This window comes from Pelmatolapia mariae, linkage group LG14 (genome assembly GCF_036321145.2).
Source record: "Pelmatolapia mariae isolate MD_Pm_ZW linkage group LG14, Pm_UMD_F_2, whole genome shotgun sequence".
Taxonomy (NCBI): domain Eukaryota; kingdom Metazoa; phylum Chordata; class Actinopteri; order Cichliformes; family Cichlidae; genus Pelmatolapia; species Pelmatolapia mariae.
Window position 1 is genome coordinate 20,416,186 of NC_086239.1, and position 19,468 is coordinate 20,435,653.

The 19,468-nt window shown below is 40.2% G+C and overlaps 2 protein-coding genes, 1 long non-coding RNA gene and 2 other non-coding genes across 5 annotated transcripts; 4 read left to right on the forward strand and 1 right to left on the reverse strand.

Annotated features, from left to right (window-relative positions):
* The first annotated feature begins 3,509 nt into the window (after nucleotides 1–3,509).
* LOC134641757 (protein NipSnap homolog 2-like) lies at nucleotides 3,510–11,115 on the forward strand. Its single transcript, XM_063494296.1, has 10 exons — nucleotides 3,510–3,638; nucleotides 4,173–4,312; nucleotides 4,404–4,449; nucleotides 4,738–4,832; nucleotides 5,176–5,246; nucleotides 5,328–5,468; nucleotides 6,557–6,588; nucleotides 7,804–7,898; nucleotides 9,842–9,925; nucleotides 10,047–11,115. Exons 1-10 carry the CDS (start codon nucleotides 3,547–3,549, stop codon nucleotides 10,109–10,111), a joined length of 861 nt encoding a protein of 286 aa, XP_063350366.1. The 5' UTR covers nucleotides 3,510–3,546; the 3' UTR covers nucleotides 10,112–11,115.
* On the reverse strand, nucleotides 11,112–14,835 carry psph (phosphoserine phosphatase). The gene is made up of 6 exons (XM_063494297.1): nucleotides 14,733–14,835; nucleotides 13,880–14,023; nucleotides 13,648–13,782; nucleotides 12,044–12,189; nucleotides 11,724–11,872; nucleotides 11,112–11,646 (listed from the first exon to the last, which is right to left on the reverse strand). The coding sequence occupies exons 1-6, from the start codon at nucleotides 14,774–14,776 to the stop codon at nucleotides 11,536–11,538; spliced, it is 729 nt and encodes a 242-aa protein (XP_063350367.1). The 5' UTR covers nucleotides 14,777–14,835; the 3' UTR covers nucleotides 11,112–11,535.
* Nucleotides 14,836–17,157: 2,322 nt separating this feature from the next.
* LOC134641714 (uncharacterized) lies at nucleotides 17,158–19,439 on the forward strand. Its single transcript, XR_010095567.1, has 4 exons — nucleotides 17,158–17,312; nucleotides 17,575–17,702; nucleotides 19,030–19,097; nucleotides 19,324–19,439. It is a non-coding gene; the product is annotated as an uncharacterized LOC134641714 (long non-coding RNA).
* On the forward strand, nucleotides 18,730–18,867 carry LOC134642118 (small nucleolar RNA SNORA15). The gene has a single exon (XR_010095849.1). It is a non-coding gene; the product is annotated as a small nucleolar RNA SNORA15 (small nucleolar RNA).
* LOC134642119 (small nucleolar RNA SNORA15) lies at nucleotides 19,126–19,262 on the forward strand. The gene has a single exon (XR_010095850.1). It is a non-coding gene; the product is annotated as a small nucleolar RNA SNORA15 (small nucleolar RNA).
* Nucleotides 19,440–19,468: the final 29 nt, after the last annotated feature.

Here is a 19,468-nt window from a genome sequence, read left to right on the forward strand (position 1 = left end):
TTTTGGCTGTGCTGAATCAATATAGCTCATATTTTAATTTTAGAATTGTTGTCTCAGTTCCTGAAATTAGCTTTAAATGGCTAAGCTACACAAAACCCCCACATTTTATCCTAATGCTGAAAAAAAACAAACCCATTGAAAAATAATTAAAAAATAATCTTTTGATCCCACATTTATCTGCACATGCATTCCTTTATGTTAAGACTTTTTGGATTTTGGACTCCTTGCCTTCGATTTTTAATTGTTACATTTGTCCACCAGGTGGCGCTATTTTTTTAACCATTCGACGCATGCACCAAAATTTCACCCTTTTTTCTGTTTTCTGCAAGGGTGCCTTGATACTGATATGGCAAATGTTTCCTGCTATTGATGTTGGACGATGGTGTGTGAGTGTGTGTACATGTGTATGAGTGTATTTGTGTGATATCTCTGCAGCAAGAACCAAAACAAAATTGGACTTTATTCTGGTTCTTGCTCAAGACGTTCATGCAGCTGCACTGCAGCCATGATTAGAAGTGTGAGCAGTAGTGCAGGGGCAGTCATTTTGGTGATGGCAAGACTTTACAGCGCACACGAGGCTCTGGAAATGATTGTGCCCTATGTGTGTGAAGATAGCGCTTCATCCTCCAGCTGGAGTCCAACTCTGACTCATCTGAAGGTGAAAGTGGAGAGGAGATGGTTAAAGCAGTGACAGGATGGATGCCTAAAATTCTAAAGATGCAATTCTCTTTTGATTTTATAGATGAGTGCAGCAGAGTTACAGACAGAATTTGTTGATCTGTCTCTGGACAGTGGTCTGGGTAGTAGCTGGTGGGTTATGACTTGGACTGTAGAGCCCCCACCTGTTCAGAAAGTGTAATCATTATGATAAAACCCCTTTTAACACCTTTTACTATCCAAATAATTAGGTAACATATAGCTAGATACATGTGTTCAACTGCTTATTAATTCACATATGTAATCGGGGGTTACAACCCAATGCATTTAGACATGAAGACACGATCAAGATCATCTGCTGAAATTCAAGCAGAGCATCAGAATGAGGAAGAAAAGTGATTTAAGTTACTTTGAAGGCGGCATGGTTGTCAGTGCCACACGGGCTGGGCTGAGTATTTCAGACTCAAGAGATGATTTCAACCATGTCTAGCAGTTCCCTGGGCTTTGTGGATACCAGAGGTCAGAGGAGAATTACAAGCTGATAGGAAGGCAACAGTAACTCAAATATCAATACAACTGTTCAGAAAGTGTTGTATGTTTTGTGCCATATGTCATCACCACATGCTGATGTTTTTTCTCTCTCAAACAGTTTTAGTTTGCTAGACAGTGATTTGTGTATTTTAGATATTCCACCAAAAATGCATTTAAAGAAAGATTTCTTTTTGTGTTATCATCACTGATGTTGCTGAAATCTATTCCAAGACAGATTTTCACATAGGTGAACCTGTTAAACTAAAGGCTGTTGTATTGTACTCTGTATTAAGTCCTACAGAAGAGAGGGATTCACATCCATCACGATCTCCATGGATCCCATATCTACCTGAGGGCCCCAATTTTTTTCAGAGGATGTCAACAGAAGATAGTTTTACTGCTGGCTATGATCCACAGCAGACACACAGTGAGCAGTCAGTGCATGGGACCAACAGTGAACCTTGGTGCAGGTGATCATCTTGATAACGACTGCTTTCAGATTTGTTTTTTACCCCAGAGTTATGGTTTATTAGCTTTATGAATTACCAACAAATAAATGAACTACACCTGTGTTTGCCCTATCCTGAGTATTCAGGATAGCTAACAACAAGCTAATTTTTATTTTGTTTTATTCTCTTTTGCTTCAAATGCCTCAGAATGTCTTTAAAATATAATAAAATGAATTGATGTTTGAGTTGAATTCAGTTGCTTCAGTTTTAGTGTCCTGGTGTTACACATGTGATGTACCAAAACTGCTAGATATGATATAATTTTAAAGGCATTCTAGCCTTATCACAAAGTCAGGATGTTCACACATACACCAGTTATGACCTGATCTGCACATCTGTATCACACCTACTTCACGTGGACCTCTGTACATGTGTATTTTTTGTTATATATTTTGTTAATATGTATATATTATATAATTGTAAATACCTCATATTCTATTTCTGTACCACTTTTATTTTTGCACTCACAATGTGACAAATCCTTCATGTATGTACAAACTTAGGAATAAAACGAACTCTGATTCTGATCTGAGCACTTTATTGTGATCTCAGAAACGATGACACCTTGAGTACACTGATAAAAATAATAGTGTTCTTTGTTGGTGCATCCCACATACACATACATACGGCATATGTATAAATATAATAACATGATCGAAACCAGGGAAAGAATCAAAACTTGGATTTGAGTCCACATGTAAACATGTTCATGTATGAAGTCTGACCCGACAGGTGGTCTACAGTGGGGCGAGGTACAAAAAATATAATCCATTAAAATATGGTATCATAGTAATTAAGTCTTCACCAGCATCTGACAAACACAGCATAAATTAAATACCACTCAATACTCCTATCCGTATATAATCTAAAGAAGGCAGTAAATCAATAACCCTATAAATTGAAAAAGTCAAATACTAATGTACATGCAAACATACTCATTGTCAATAAATACTATTACCATATAAAACTTTATAAGTTTACGTTTACTGTCTGCAAGTTCATATCTCTGCATGTGGGCTGGATTATCCAATGGGCATTCTGGGCAAGAGCCCAGAAGTCCACACTTGGTGGCCCATCCAAGCAGCATGAAAATTGTAAGCACTGATACAATACTCCCCCTGAGACACTCCTAATTTCTTTATGTTTTACTTGCAAAGACCCAGACTTTCTTGTAATCTTTAAAGTGGTCTTGAGCAATAGTTCTTCAGGTTTTTTGTTTGTTTGTTTTTGTGGACATAAAAACTTCATTTTAAAGATTTTGTGTGTGTGTATGAGCTGAACCTTCATTCACACAACTATCATACCCGAGATCAGCAGACTGTTGCACGTACGTGACCTTTGACCTTTTTTAAATTAGACAGCTAACATATGCTAACCTTTACATAAGAAAAACAAAGACGAAAAATGGAAGAAAAGGTTACCAGTTCATTATTTTGGCTGCGTTTTCACTCATTTTCAATCCAGTCCTTGTACCTGACTATTTCCAAAGGAATGTTGTTGTTTTTTTCATTTGTTAAGCCTTTTAACACCTAAGGAAGTTATAATGGTCATTTTTTATTTCCCAGTGAGACACAGTCCTCTCCTTAATGATTAGAAATCATTTTGCACACATATGTCGAAATTTTTATGAAAAATCAAAGTTTGCTGGAGCCTCTCAAAGATTTGTACCCAGGGGTCTGTAATTAGTTGATCCGGGTATCCTCTGCATTCCTCAATATGCTCTGTGCCCAGCATGTTCTGGTCCCTGCAGACACACACAGAGGGAATGTGTGGATGTGCTGCTCTGCTGCCACCTGGTGGTGAGGCGCGGTACCAGCCACTGCTCCGCGGAACATTAGCACAGTTGAAGATGGCGACTGGAGTCCTTCAGAGAGTCAGCGGTGGTTTGGGTCGGGCTAAAAGCAGGGCCCACTCGGCCGGACAGCTCGCGGTGTGGGGCAGGTGGGGCAGTCTTCATCGTGAATGCTCAGCAGTCATCTCTGTAGCTTCCTGTGCTGGCTGTGTAGTGTTTTCAGTGGGTATCTATTGGTGGCTACGAGTAGCCCGGTAAAGCTAGCCCGGTAACTGCTAGCCAGCCCTCTGTGGCCTTTCAGCTTGAACTTAACCAGGAGCTTCAGCTTATGTGCGTTTATTTAATACGCGATATTTAAGACTAACGCTTCTGGTCTGTGTTGGGAAACTCAAAAGAGCAATAGTTTCTGTCAACGTTTGACAGTGAGCATCTAAAACGCTCAAGGTCAATTTGACAGTTTATATTGCTACCTTGTAAAAATTGTATGACTTACAGATAGCATGCAGGTGCACTGATCACCGTGTGCATCAGAGGGTCTGACATTTTCAACTGAACAACCGCACCAAAGCCCCTAAAAACAGATATTACGTGGCTGTGCATGTACATATAGACTAGGAAGTCAGTCATTCGGAATTCGTTACAGTGTCCATGTGTTTCTTTTTCATGGTGGCCTGTGTTTGCAGGGGGTTTGCAACTTCCAGCTGTAGAAATAGAGAGGACAGCTGGTTCAAGTCACTGTTTGTGAGGAAAGTTGATCCCAGAAAAGATGCACACTCCAACCTACTGACCAAAAATGAGGAGAGTAACCTCTATAAGATTCAGTGTAAGTTGCCTTAAAGATCCCTGCATTACATTAACAACATTTTGACCTTTAGTAATGAGACTTTTTTTTCTCATTTAAACTTTTGTTTCAGTCCATAACGTCAAGCCAGAGTGCCTGGATGCATACAACAAACTCTGGTGAGTGTTTTGTCATTTGATGTTGTGAACCTTTGGTGCAGAGGAAACTTTACCATAAGTGGGAGGAGGATCAAGGACTGGACACTTCGTGTAAAAATAATCCAGTCTATTCCTGTAAGATGATGTATGGGCTGGTATGACTTCTGTCCTCCACAAACCAGACGTGCTCATACCTAAGATGACTTGGAACCCATGGACTTTAAGCACAACACATGCAGTTTCAAATTAAATGTCATGTGGACCGCAGGTCGTACTGCATTTAATTATTTGGCTTCTCGTTTGCCACAGTGAGGATGTGTTGCCCTCCATCCACGCTGATAAGTACTACCCCTGTGAGCTGGTGGGAACCTGGAATACCTGGTATGGAGAACAAGACCAGGCTGGTAGGATTACTAATATCAACACACACAGACATCTGCGGTATAACAGCGCTGCGATCCGCACAGTTTGCAATCAGCATGCGTGTTACACCGCATATTCACGTGCAAGTACAGCATCGATCATTAGCTGTCTTGCAAGCTAATGATCAGGAGGTGTTTATTTTTTTGTTGCAGTGTTTACACCACAGTAATTTCCCTCCCAGTATTTATTTACACTAACCACAAATGGATGTAGTTATGTCAGACGTTAAAAGCCGGACATCTGGATATCTTTACTCCTGCTACGTGATGATCCTTCTGTTTGTACTTGATGTGATGTTGTAATTGTGACAAATTGTCTCCCCAGTGCATCTGTGGCGTTACAGAGGTGGATACCCAGCTCTTACTGAGGTGATGAACAAGCTCAGGCAGAACAAGGTACTGCTGCACGGCCCTTTGCTTTACCCAGGGTATTATAAGTCCGAGTAAGCTCATTGATTAGTGTCTGTCCATTGCCAGGAATTCACAGCCTACAGGAAGGAGCGAGGTAAGATGCTGTTGTCCCGCAGGAATCAGCTCCTCCTGGAGTTCAGCTTCTGGAACGAGCCAGTACCCCGAACGGGACCAAACGTATACGAGCTCAGGACCTACCAGCTCAGGGTGAGTGGTTGAGCTGCAGCCTATATCGTTGTCAGTACTGGGCTCGGTGTGTTAAAGTCTGATTTCCAGAATGCGTTCTACAGCTCCAAAATGGGCCACACAAATGCAACTGAAAACAGAAACACTGAAACAGATAACTGTATTCAGTGAGGATTTCTTACACCAAGTTTAACAATGATGCCTTAAAAGATAAACGCACTATCAGTGTATGAAATCAGCAAGTTGCTAGTTTAAAAAATGTCCCATTCTGGTGATTTTCTGTACTCATTTTCTGCATTTATTACACTTTAAGACTTTGCCTGTCTGTCAGTTTGTATTCAAGTGATTGCTCCCTAGTTTACACTTAAGGAAATTGTGCAGCAGTTCACAGCACTAGAAGAGCTTCCCTAAACATAAATGGTTATATTTATTATAAAAAAAAGGTGACAGGGCTAGTATTCACTCTTCATGATCACACCTTTTGTCCATGGACAGACTTTAAAGACTCTCTGGTACAAACGCAGTTGTTTATCTGCTGCCACATCTCACTGCAGCAGCTCAGGCTTGGCTGTTAAACTATCCATCCTTTTCTTACCTCATGTTTCCCATTTAAAACTGATGATCTCCACCCTGACATCCTTCTGTGGACTTAAATTACTTCTTTCCCCTCAAGCTGTTAGCACGACACTCAGGATCATCCCAAGTGTTGTGCTAACCATCACGGGATGATCACTAACGTGCAGAAACGCTTAATCGAAACCACGCCATCCACCGCAGATTAAGTCATGCTTTTTATAATTGAAAAAATCAAACTGTCTCTAGACCAGCACCCCTCTGTGACATGTGATGAATGCTCGCTATTATCCCCTCATCACGGGCTGAGATTGCATCTTTGAAACAGCAGGGCGTTTGTTGTCTTATGCACCAGAGAATGATTGAAGACGCTCTCTCGGGTGCAGTTGTTCGCATTGACAAAATACCTATGTTACCTCTTTGCCATTTTTTTCTTTTTTACATTAATATGTTTACTTTGGAAAGAAGTTCGAAAGCTCTCCATTACATATATATGTTTAAATCTAATAAAGAATATTGTGTTTTCTCTCCCGCAGCCAGGAACCATGATCGAGTGGGGTAATTACTGGTAAGGCAGCCTGAATTCACTTGATTCACTGAACTGTACTTACAGAACAGTTGTACTACATGAAAGCTCCCTCATCACACTGTCATTAATAAGAGCTATTCCACAGAGAGGCCCCCACATTTGAAGCTATGCTGTCATTCCCTCAAGCCAAGAATCAAATGCTAGTGTAACAGTGTGTACACTACAAACGTGTATATAATAGTTGAGTAATGTGAGCCTGGAAAGAGCCGCTGCGTGGACTCACAGAGCCAGCAGATCAGCATTTATCAGTAGGTGCAGCAGCGAAGATTATGATGGATTAAATTGAGGATGTGAGCTTTCTGCACAAGCCTTTGCTTTCCAGATAAATATCTTCTGTCTGACCATATAGTTTTATTTCTTTTTGTTATTAGTGGTTGGGATTACATATTCAGAAGAAAAGTTGTCATTATCCTGCAAACTTAGCCTGTGTGCAGTTTTATATGTAAATATTATTACAGGTATTATTTGATTTTTAAGTTAGATGTAGGATTTTCTGCTTTGAAGCTTTATGCTTTGCCTTTTCCTAGAAAAGCACACATGATTGATTGATCTCCCCCTGTGCTTTTCAGTAATCATGGCTTGGAAATCACCCTTAATGCAAAAAAAACCACACTGTGACAGCTTTTTTTATTCTTAATGTTTGTATTCATTCGCACTTTAACCAGCTTTTATTTGAATAAACCTCCAAAGTCCTGCAGATAATGCCAGTAAAGCTATTTAATATAATTTCTGCGGTTAAAGGTTTAAACTTCTGCTTCGTATTTCACCAGTTTGATGAAATTCGAGCTTCATAGTTTTCTATCCAGACAGTGATTATGGTTTGAATATGTTTATGTTTGCTTTGGGAGGAAAATGTAATAGATTCAAAACATTCTCCTCACTCGTTTCACGAAGACTTGGCCAGTCTTTAGATTCATAAACATGCGTACAGTAAGTCATGATGATGTCACGTCTCGCGGTTGGATGTGATGTTGCAAGTTATAATCGCAGCTGAAGGAGCAGGTTGTCATCCTGCTTTAGCTGAGAAAATCCAGTCGTGTGAATTAATCAGGAGGTATTCAGGGATGATGTTGAAATCCTTTGAATGCTGGTTAAATATTTCATGTGTGTGTTTGTGGTGGTCTGGTGTTAAGCCAGATGAAGCCTTTGTGTTTTTTTGGCCTGTGCTCTGACCAAAGGTGCTTTTGTCTGCAGGGCCAGAGCTGTTCGATACCGCCAGCAGAACAGAGAAGCTGTGGGAGGGTTTTTCTCACAGATCGGAAACCTCTATATGGTCCATCACCTCTGGGGTACGTTCAAACACTTCCACGCTGACTTTAGATAATTACGCTAATGTCGAAATCATTAGTTGCTTCGCAGAAAATCAACAACAGTTAACAGTAATTTATCTCAGATATACATACCAGAAATGTCATGTTCCAGATTTTCTGCTTTTCTTTGTTATTGTAGAGTTAATATATTTGGATTTTTGGGCTGTTTGGTCAAAACAGGCAAGTGAGGTTGTCTCCTGAGGCGTGTAATTGATAGATAAATGTGTGCAATGTTAACTGAGGTAATTATCATCCCAATTTGCAGTACACCCAGCCCTCCAGAGAGCTTTAATCACGAGCAAATAGTCATTCCTGTGAAAACTGCTTTGAAGTCTGCTTGAAGGGAGTGTGCAAACTTGGTTCGTTGTGATGTGAAGTCAGAGCCTCGCACTCACCTCTCACATAATTTACGTCACTCAGACCAAAGTGGACCAAAACTACAACAAATCTATTAAAACGGTCTCACTGTTCTCAAGAATGAGCATACAGCTGTGAGGGAGAGACGGCCCTCTGTACACTAGGGATGGGGCGATTTGCTTGATAGTCCTGTTGCCCACCCCGAGGCATCGCTGTCTACCCTCCATAACTTACAGTGCTTAGCCCAAACATGCACAAAAAATGTGCATGGGTGAAAGAGAAACAGGTAGCCTACATTAGGAGTTTTTCTCACTTCCATCATGAAGAAATGTTTGCCTGTTAACATACATTTACTGATTGGGTCAAAATAGGAAACTTTTCCCCATCTGACATTTTTGTTGGTGAAAAACTGTGTGTGGAGGACATGGAGATCGTGTTATATAAATAAAGTTGAACTGAATTGACCTACAGTTCTACATAATCTAGTTTGGGTTTTTTTCCTGTGTAAAATATCTCACCTATCTATCCTGCTTTCTTCACTCTGCCTCAGCACACAGAGACAAGACAACATTAGGATCTCTGTAAATCCAGCCTCCTGTTTTCTCCCATTGGATGATGATTATGATGGAACAGCAAACCCAATTCGCATACATACACATTAACTTAAATGTGCACAGAGGTCTGAACACAAACTGTGTGCAGGTTTAGACACGTCTGTGTTGCAAGTGTGAGTTATATGTGGAGGAGTGACATGAAACCTGGCCTGGCAGATTGAATTTGTTATTAATCGCAGAATAATGCCTCAGCAGGGAAATTAGATAAAAATCACCTTAAAATTGACCACCATCTATCCCTGACGCGATCAGCACAACCCCACAGCCTAACAGGGAAATTAAGGTTCTTATTAGGTTATTATGGTGGCGGCATAGTGTCAGCTTAGTGTCAGCTTCAGACTCTCCCTCCACCTGCAAGACTTTGTCTGTTAACAGATTGGGGAAGCAAACAAAATATGTGGTATGACTGGTCTGTCTACTCTTGCTTGTGCTGTTGTTGGTCTGTCAGTCATGCATCAAGGAGAGCAAAGTTCTAACAAAGAGCTGAAGTGAAACTGAGTGTTCAAAGCATTGAAAGTTTCTGCTGCAGCCACACTCTGTGCTTCTCATGCTGTATTTTGTCTTCGATTGGGTTTTCTCCCATTCCTGGGAGAAGCACAAATGTGGTTGAGATTTTGGAGGACTGCACAGGAGCATGTTTACAGTGGCTGAATCTGCCTCTCTCAGCCTCTCAGCAAACCTGCACAATCGCCGTAAATTAAGCAAAATTTAGCAACTAGCAGGTAAAAAAAGTGGAGCCATCAGGAGCTTGAAAGTTGGTGGAGAGCAAAGTGGAGCTCAAAAACGAGGAAACATTTGTTAGCTTGTCTTTACAGATGCACATGTGTCCTAAAAATGTCTTCTGCGATTAATCTGATCATTACAAAGCTACCAGATTAGGAAAAAAAAGTCTTAACTTAAAATCATGTACTTATACTGCAGCATTATAATGCAGTGATTTGTTAATTACAGCTTACAAGGACCTTCAGTCCCGAGAAGACACGAGGAACGCTGTGTGGCAGCAGGAAGGCTGGCACGAGGTGGTGTATTACACAGGTAAGCACAATAAGTCTTTTTGTAAACTCAAAGCTGTACGACTGAAAACTTTACAAAGTTTTTTGTTGAGTTTGTCACTTTCTGAGCTTCAAAAAAGGTTTTTAAACTCATCTTTCCCCAGTCCCACTCATTCAGCACATGGATTCAAGGATCATGATTCCCACAAAGGCTTCTCCGCTGCAGTAAAATGAAAAGCCAGCTGGAAGCTGACATCGAGCGGCACCTCCTTTGAATGTTACATCAGCATTGTGTGGTGTCAGTGCTGCCAAACAACGTCCATTCTTTTTTTGTTCATGTCTTTGTTTTATTACTGAAGGATGTCGCTTGGATCGAGTCGGGTCTCTGAAATTTATCTGCAGTTCAAATAGTTACTGAAAGGCTCCACGCCACTTTTAAGACACGCAATATTTTCTGTGTGAGTTCAGGATTGGGAGGGAGAGTGTTAAAACGTGTAGATGTGTTTATGTCTGAAATGTGGTGCCACATCAAAACTGGTCCATGGAGAGATTTCATTTCCAAGGTTAGAGCCAACCAAAGTTACTTGAAAGGAAAAATCAAAAGGAGCAGCTGTATGGCGTTAAAGTGTGGGAACAGCTAGATTAAAAATAGTACTGCTGAAGCTCGCTGCAGGAGCTATTTATTTATTTAATGTAACTTTAAAGTACATCATGTTTTTAGTGTGCTGAGAAACTTTGATGTAAAAGCCATGCCATTTCAGACTGAAAAGAGAGCCCTTGTATGAATAGAAACTATATTTCTTTCAAAATGTGTAAAATGCAGATACCATAATTTTATATTTGAGGTGTATTATGAATCATTGTTTTACTCCTTTTGGTTGCTTTTCGTGTCCCTACATTTCCTTTAATGGTAACATTAATGTTTAGTGGTGCTGTGTTTGTAACTATGGCTTACAGTTTTTCTTTTTCTCAGGACGGCATGCCTGGTTTTAAAGTCTGTTTTTATCCAACGTATCTTAACGAGGCACAAATCAGTTATTAAGTGAAAACAGGTGTTCTGCATATCAGTGACTGAGTGAATTTGGTACACATGCGATCACAGTAACGCTGCTTCATACCGTAACGGTTTTTATTGTTAAAGGAAGCATGTTGATCTGGTGTTTCTGTTCAGAGGGAACAATGTAGAGACAAGGACAAGAACACAGATTAAAGTCATTCAAACAGCGAAGTGGACACTCATCTTTTAATGCTGTGTTTTTCTGACTTGAGTCACTACACTGTCACTGACAGGTATGCTTACAGCTCTTACAGAACAGCAACCCGATTAAAAATACTTTCACTTCTCATTGCACGTGCCATAATACAAAGGAGTCGTTCTAGTCCACCTAAAAGCTTTCATGTAAACAGTGCAAAAACACTAAAATAATCTTTTTAAGATTTTCTTCCATGTAGTGTTTTAGTACCTTGTAGTATAAAAAAGGGCAACATAGCTATTAAAGTTACGATTGCTCCCACTAGTATAAACATTTGATTTAATATAAAAATCTATTGAGGTCTAAGGAAAAATGTCCACTTGGTAAAATCTACCAGTGGCACACCCTTAGGTGCAAGTATAATGTGTTAAAAATCATAAACTGTAATCTTTGAGCACCTTTAAATCTTCTCCAGTTCTTTCAGTAGCTCCCCAAAACTCGTCACATACCACGAAGACCTCTCCTTGACCTGCGCCCTGACGACATTCCCGCCAAATCCAATGAAAGCGCTCTGAGGACAAAATAAAAGGGTGAAATACTGTAATCACACTGTAATTGCTTTTTACACTAGCAAACGGCGACACTTACAGCTGGAGGGCAGGCCTCAAGATCAGTGGCACCATCTCCGATCATCACCACAGTCTCATAGCCGTACTGTTCCTTCAGCATGCTGATGACCTTCCCCTTTCCTCCGCTCTCAGCTGTGGGCTGACTCTCATCAAAACCAGCGTACTCTCCTGGAACACGATATTGTTATTGAATTTAATTTAACCAGTCAAAAGACCTGACTTTGATTAAACCTAAGGGTCTGCTGTGTATATTCAATGATCCACTCAAAGGGTTTAGCCTGGACTTCCACTCATGTGAGAACAGAAGAACATCACAAACAGCCCGCCGCTGGCTCTTACCGTTGAAGTAGAATTTGAGCCGGTTGGCGTAAACGTGATTCAGAGGGATGTTTAGCTGAGTGGCCACATGTTCAACAATGCAGCGGAAGCCACCTGAAATGAGGAACACCTTTATGTTGAGCTCATGCAGACGGTCCACAAGCTCCCTGGACAAAGATAAATGGAAAAACATCAACACTCAAAATAGAAGAAAATGTTGTTTTTTAACATTCACATGCAATGAGAGTTATTCTGCTGCCCTGTGTCGTGTGAAGTTTCCTAAAATTTAATTACAAAAATGCAATAATGTAGAAGAAAGAACAATTTCCAGGAGACACGGCTTTGCCACTTTACTGCAAAATGAAATAACACAAGATGCACTTTATTTATCCCAATGCTGGGAAATGTTTCCTTTGTTTTCCTTTGTTACAGGAGTTGAACACAAACAAATTACAAACTGTTGAAATAAGGAGAACGGTATGTGGCTCAGTGAAATCCAATACAAGTATGACCAAACACATGACTTAAATAAGGTAAAAACTAATCAAAAAATAAAATGGATACAAAGTAAAACCAGAGTGTGGTAACTTATCCAGCTCTCAGTTCACAGATTGTTGCCTGGAAAATGTGACCAAATGTGATCTCAAGCACAAGTTGTGTCTAGACCATTAGGACTGATTAACCAGTAGTGATTATTGTGGACAGACAAAAGTCCTTTCCATTCTTGTTGGATACAAGATTTCAGGGCCTGATTCACCACGTTGTTCATTTAAGCACGGGGCAATTATTTTTCAGTGTCAGGCCAGAGAGATAAACTATGAGGTGAGCGGTTAATGGGTTAGGCTAGCTTCTTTGCGCTTAAAGTCAGAGTTTTCTGTGTCAGGAAGGTGACTCTCTTTCTCTAGATCAACATAGCATCTTATGCTGAACATATTGACCACGTCCAGAGCAGGTTATGTGTTTAAAGTTTTAAAATCTTTTGGAAGTGCAACATTTTCTCTGATCATTTGGATGTAAATGTGCATATCTTACTAATGCAACCAAAAGAGAGTGTGCAGTAAAGTTACAGTGGCACAAAATTTACTGCAAACTCACAGAAGTGTACATGCGCTCACTTAATGAAACAGACAACAAATGTTTCTATGCTTGATCCCAAGTGTGGTTCACTTCGCTAGAACTGCAAATATATTTTGTTCATTTATTTTAAGGCAGCACTCCAGAACCAACTTGTTTACCACTATTTTATTGAATCACAACATTTCCATCCAACTGAACTTCATCAGGTGCAAACATTTTGTTTGTTTACCTGACCTGATGATGGTCAGCTGGACGGAAACATTGTGATTCAGGAAGAAAGGTCAGCAGCAGTATTTCACAGGGTCTGTGTCTGTCTGTGTGTGTGTGCGTGTGTGAGATAAATTTTGTGTTTGTATGCACACATTACAGCTAGTTTGTGATTCACACTCTCTGAAGGTTTTGCTTTCTGCATTTTCAACTGACTCCTATTTGTTTTTGGCAATAGTTTTCAACCATGCATTCATATATTATGCATGCATGTAAGTTAGTATTATAATGTGGAGGACAACATCTACCTAAAGAGGTCAGTTATTTCTACATTAATTCACCTGACACCTGGAGTAAGCTGAGGTGGGTGGTCTGTTATCAGCTTGTTGACTTGTTCTCTGGAACATCGGATGATGGAAAGACGCTCAGTCAGGGCCTTTTTGAAGGTCATTGAGCCGCCCATGGCTTTGCGTGTCCTGAAACGTCCAAGTAACAGATTTTTGTTTTGTTTGTTCTACACACCAAGAACAAATCCATTAATAAGAAACATCTAAAAAAAATTAATCCACCTACATTTCAGTGACTGCATCCCCCACACCACAGAATTTGGCGAGTTCATCAATGCCTTCTTCCTTGATTACTGTGCTGTCCACATCAAAGCAGACAGCTTCAGCTCTCCTGAAGAGCTCCTTTGTCTGCGACAGCGTTGTCATCATGCTAGGAAATTAAATTAAAAAAAGATGCAGTCTGGTGAAACAAATTTCACTGCTGCAGATCACACTGGGAAGTAATCTGTGTGTGTGTCTACGTGTGTGTGCGTGTGTGTGTGTGTGTGTGTGGGGGGGGGGGGGGGGGGGGGGGGGATTAATTGTTATCAGCAGGGTCCCGTGCTGCATTTGTTGATTCAACGTGAGGTCTGTGATTTTGGCCAGCGGCTGCCTGATTTCACTAATGCACTAAGTCTTGTACAGAAAGGATGTCTTTCATCCAGTGGAGCAGCAAACGCATCTATTCACTCAAATACCTATGTGCAATCGACGGGGATCACCTCCCAGCCGATGATGTGTGCCAAAATGCGTTACATAAAGCAGTGTGCTTAAACAAACCATAGGAGAGGCCCGGGATGGACATACTCTGCGCGTATTGCGTCACCCAGAGGGTCACTACAGAGGGGCAGAATAACCAACAACAAACGTGAAGACACTTAAACTTGGCCAAACGGCTCGTATCTGTCACTTTGATATAAAGTGACAGACATATAGTCATGAAAATGACTATATATCACGGCTGTACGTTGAGAATAAGCGGGCTGTTATCTGTCCGGTGCAGCTGATTTGAACGCTGCTCAACTGCCGACAACTCGAGAGACAGCACCAGGCAGGAAAAAAAATATTTAAAAACATTAGAACTGTCCTGTAGTACTTACCGGCGAGTGCAGTGACGATAAGGCACGAACAGCAGCTTCAGCATAAAAGCCGACAGCTCTCGGTGGGCTCGTGGACGAGGAAGAGAAGCACTGAATGGTGGGCCAATCAGAGAGAAGCCGATTAGGGCCCGCCCACTACATCACTGGCTCGGTTCCATGACGACACCAGCGGTGAAAGAGGGGAAAAAACAACTACCATAAATAAGGAGCCCAAAGGCGAAAGGAAGCGATTGAAAAGAGACAAAAACGAAGTAAAACAATAACATTAAGTCACATCGGCTTCAAATGGCCACTAAGATATGTAACAACTACAAAAAGAGAGAAAATTATGAAAAAGAGACACAAACAAACCTCCAAAATTTGCAAGACACCAACTTTTAAGAGGACATGAACCACTAAACATATAAAGGCTAATTAACATCATGGAACACTGCCCTCAAAATCAGGCACAGATGTGACACTGTCTATGAAGCTGGATTTAAGAAAAAATATGTGGTCATAAATATTTTGTACTTGTAAATCAGTTTTGTACTTGTAAATCAGAATGCGTATATTTGTGCATCTGTAGATAAGAATTTGTGTGTGCGTAAAAAAGATTTGTGTGTGTAAAAAGAATTTGTGTGTGCGTAAAAAAAGCTTTGTGTGTGTAAAAATATTTACACAGGTTACAAATTATTTTTGTTAAGGTCTGGTTACAGATACAAAGCAAAAAAAAAAAAATACGTGTGAAACTCTGCACTCAAGTTTCACATTACAAGTACGAATTTTGACCCGAGTTTTCTTCCTTTCACCTGACTGGTCAATGTCATGACAATCACAAATTTAACTATCCAATCAGAGAACAGATGGGTTTGGCTGTCAGAGAGGCGCTCTTTTGAGCTGCAGGTCATGGAAGGATAAAGGCTCTTTCACGTCTTGTATTTCTCAACCATGAAGGAAAACATCTGTGTGTGTCGAAGTAAACTTTTTCTCACAGGTTGATGTACTTACACAGGGACCTCCAGAGCGTTTTCAAAGGTGCTGTCGACCTCGGAGGGAAAGCAGTGTTGTGGAAATGACACACTCTTCACTATTCGGGACAGTTACAAAGCTTTCCTCGTTATGAATGAGCGATACGTTTTTATTAAACATTTGAACATAATAATTCAATTCATAATTCAATTTGAACACATAACCATGCTGCCCCCATCAGGTTTAGTCAGTTTGGTCTAATATTTTTAAAAACAGCATGAAGTACACATTTACTTTTTAATAAAAGTAAAAATATACATTGAAACTCCCACTGTCGCCATATTTTTCCCTATTTACTATTTAGATTTGGATATCTGTGAGTGTGTCAGGTGTTTTTTCACCTGTTCTTAAACTTCTTGACCCTGGACCCAGACAAAGACCACACGTATTATTATAAAAGAAATAAAATTATGAGTAAAACTAAATAAATAAAACATCAAATATAAAGTACACAAATTCTGGGCACAAGTTATTACCATTAAGGTATTTCATATCTGTACTCTGTACATAGAATAAATGTCATAATTTATTCTACACTGTTATACTCTTAATGGGTATAATATGCTGTGTGTTTGCAAAAGATGTTTTTACATACAAAAAGCAGGAAAAATAATGCACATATGATCTGATCACCATTTGCTGAGTCCACTGTGTGCATTTGAAGATGAATATGAATTTACTTTAAAAAATTATCTTGGCAAAATACAGATTGATTGATTGATTGATTGATTGATAATATTCAGTTAATTTTTTTAACAAATGACACAAACAATATAAACATACAGGGAACGCCGAAGTCAGACCAACCTATGACATGCAATGTAAAAGCCCAAATGAGTTATAGAACAATGAAAACGATGTGTGTGCGTTGCCTTTAGGTATTGTAGATCTAAATAGGTTTTGATGTTTTTATCTGTCGTCATTAGCAATTGATGTTTACGTGAAATAAAATGTGTTAAATAAATAAATCAAAAATGTAAATAAAATTAACATTGACATTTAAAACATTTTTTAAATAACACAAAGTAGGTGTGAAAACAACGCAAAGATATAAAGATTTCTTAACATTTTATCCCTGGAAACGTTCCTGATATTAGCTCCTGTGAAAGTGAAAAACGACTGAAGACAGGTAACCAAAAAGCGCCTACAATAAGCAAAGAAGAAGAAAAACAACCATAAAGGTTAATAAGAAGCAACAAGAGGCACACAGAGCTGTTAAAGAGGTGCGAAATTAAAAAGACAGTTCAACCTGTGTAAAATTCAATCTAACGGCTTTAACTATGAGTCAGATTCTTCAAAGAAACTGTGACGCTCTGATTTAATATGTGCTCCAGTTAACCTCCCGTCCAGAAGGAGGCGCTGGTGTACGCCGAGCTGTTTCTGTTTCACCCGCCACAAACTGGAGGGAGAAGAAGAGGAAAAGTCTTTAGCGTGGTTTATCCGGACGTATTTTGGTCTGCTGAAGATGTGGCCTTATAGACATCATGTAGAAGTCACCATGGAGTTTTGTGAATGGAAAACGTTCTTGAAGAAACGAAGGTTAAAATATGAGGCTGTAGCGTGACGCAGGTGATTTTTCCCCATTCAGGTTGAAAGTATTTAGTTAACGGCACGTATTTCCATGAGGCCATGGAAACACGTGGTGGACCCGATAATTTGTGTTCACTTGTGAATTATTTACTTATTTTCCGTAACGCCACCATGCTGTAAGAACACACTCACAGGTTGTAACTATGTGGATAAGGTGGTGCCTGACAGCTTAAAGGTGGAATCCTGTGCAGGATGTGCATTTGTGTTGATTTGTGCTTTGTCGTCGTTGCTTGTTGCACAGGGTGGTACTGGAGGTGATATCCTGATATCCGGAGTAATCATGCGGGAGGAGCTCCCATCCTGAAACACGCAGATCTCCATGTGGCTGAAGCGACCGGCAGATGCACACAGTTCTTATTATACTATAAGGTACAAATGAAACACAGGGGAAGTGACTGAGTTAGTTAATGCCAAAGCAAAACCACGTGTCTTTTCAGGATATAACCAGGGTGAGTGTGTTCCCAAGCAAAAAAACGTGTTCCACTTATCCCAGTCTGTACCATCACTACACTTTATGTGGCTTTTATCCAGAGTGCCTATGGAGATGCTGTTTCGTACTGAATATTCTGAATGGAAAGTTACTTTCAGCTGGTCCCTTATTCATTAGCGGTCACCACAGTGGATAGTTGTTTGATTTGAACCACTGCGTTAACCTCAAGCAGGTTGGACTGTTGTAATGCTCTATCATCCTTCTATTAGTTGACAAAGCACTTAGTGGGTTGGCCTCCCCAGTATTTATCTGACTAGGTCAGTGTCTATAACATAGTCTGACCTCTCAGATCATCATGCAGATGTTTAATTGTCCCCAGAAATGCATGTAATTCCTCTTTTCACTACCATCTACTCAGCTCAACTTGGTTTTAAGCGCTTTCCATTAAGTAGTAGTACCTGGTACCCTTTTGTTTTTGTTTTTTTTCTTGGCCAGGGTAAGCCATGAGAGCAACTCTTTCATAAGAATCAAACTCGCCATTTTTGAAGTTGAAGCGAGGGAAATTACTACACAATGACCAAAACAAAGTAGAATGGAGTGGAGCCGAATAGGTGTTGTTGGAAAAAGGCAGTGAAAAATATTGTGCCGAGGGTGCTTTCACCTCAGCACATAAGTGTGAACTGGGGTTTTACTACTTTGTAGTAAGTTTTATTTTGCAGTTTTCATTTTAAACCTACGTAACTTTTTATGTTTTTATCTTCTACCCATTCACTTGTCAAGTGAAAGGTCGTTGGTTCGATTCCATCTGGAAATGAATTTCCCTCTAGGGGTTGTATCAGGAAGCGGATCTGGATATCAAACATTCAAAGCTACCTTCTGCTGTGACTCTTTTGCCAACGGAACAGCCAAAAGTTTGAGTGTAGTGAAGTGTACTCTATAAATAAAATTACAGCTTGAATTTTGAATGCATGGCTGAATTCTGTTTTGCTCTGGATGTAGTAAATACAGTCAGACACCATGCGACATGAATGCTTTCACGAACTGACTCAGCAGGATGAGGGTGCTCATTGTGCTTCTCATTCTTATGTCAGAGTGAATACATCTACGGGCTCGTTCCTTGAAGCGATTCAGCCGGTATATTAATGATCTGTTGCTCAACATTGCTTGCTGTCTTCCTCCCTGTCGATGCTCTGTGCTGTTGGCTTGTTTCCTGTTTTATTAGCTCAGATTTATCTCATAGCCTCAGTTCTCCTTCTTCTGTTTCAGCGTGTCTAAACATTTACATGAAGTGCAGCTCGACTGGTCGCCAGCCTCTGGGGAGCATCCCGAGGATGGTATGTTATTAGACTTGTTAACTTAAAGGCATGGGCGAATTCTGGTCCAGCTGCTCTGTGCTGGATACAGTCAGACACCATGCAACAACCACGTCTCATTTCCACTAAATTAGTGGATGAGTGCCTTCCTCAAGCTCATCCAGCTGCGTGGGAATGAGTACAAACACATATTTGGCTATTCCTGATAGTTTCATATTGATTTATTCTGTTTTTCTAAATTCTGCAGGATGAAAGCTTCCAAAGCAGGACTGTGGGGACAACGGTTAACACACTCAAATCTGTCTAAAGTCAGTGAACCCGTGATGGTTTTTTGATGTGCATCTCACTCTGTTGATAATAAAATTTAAAATTGTAATTCTTTTTTGTCTGTG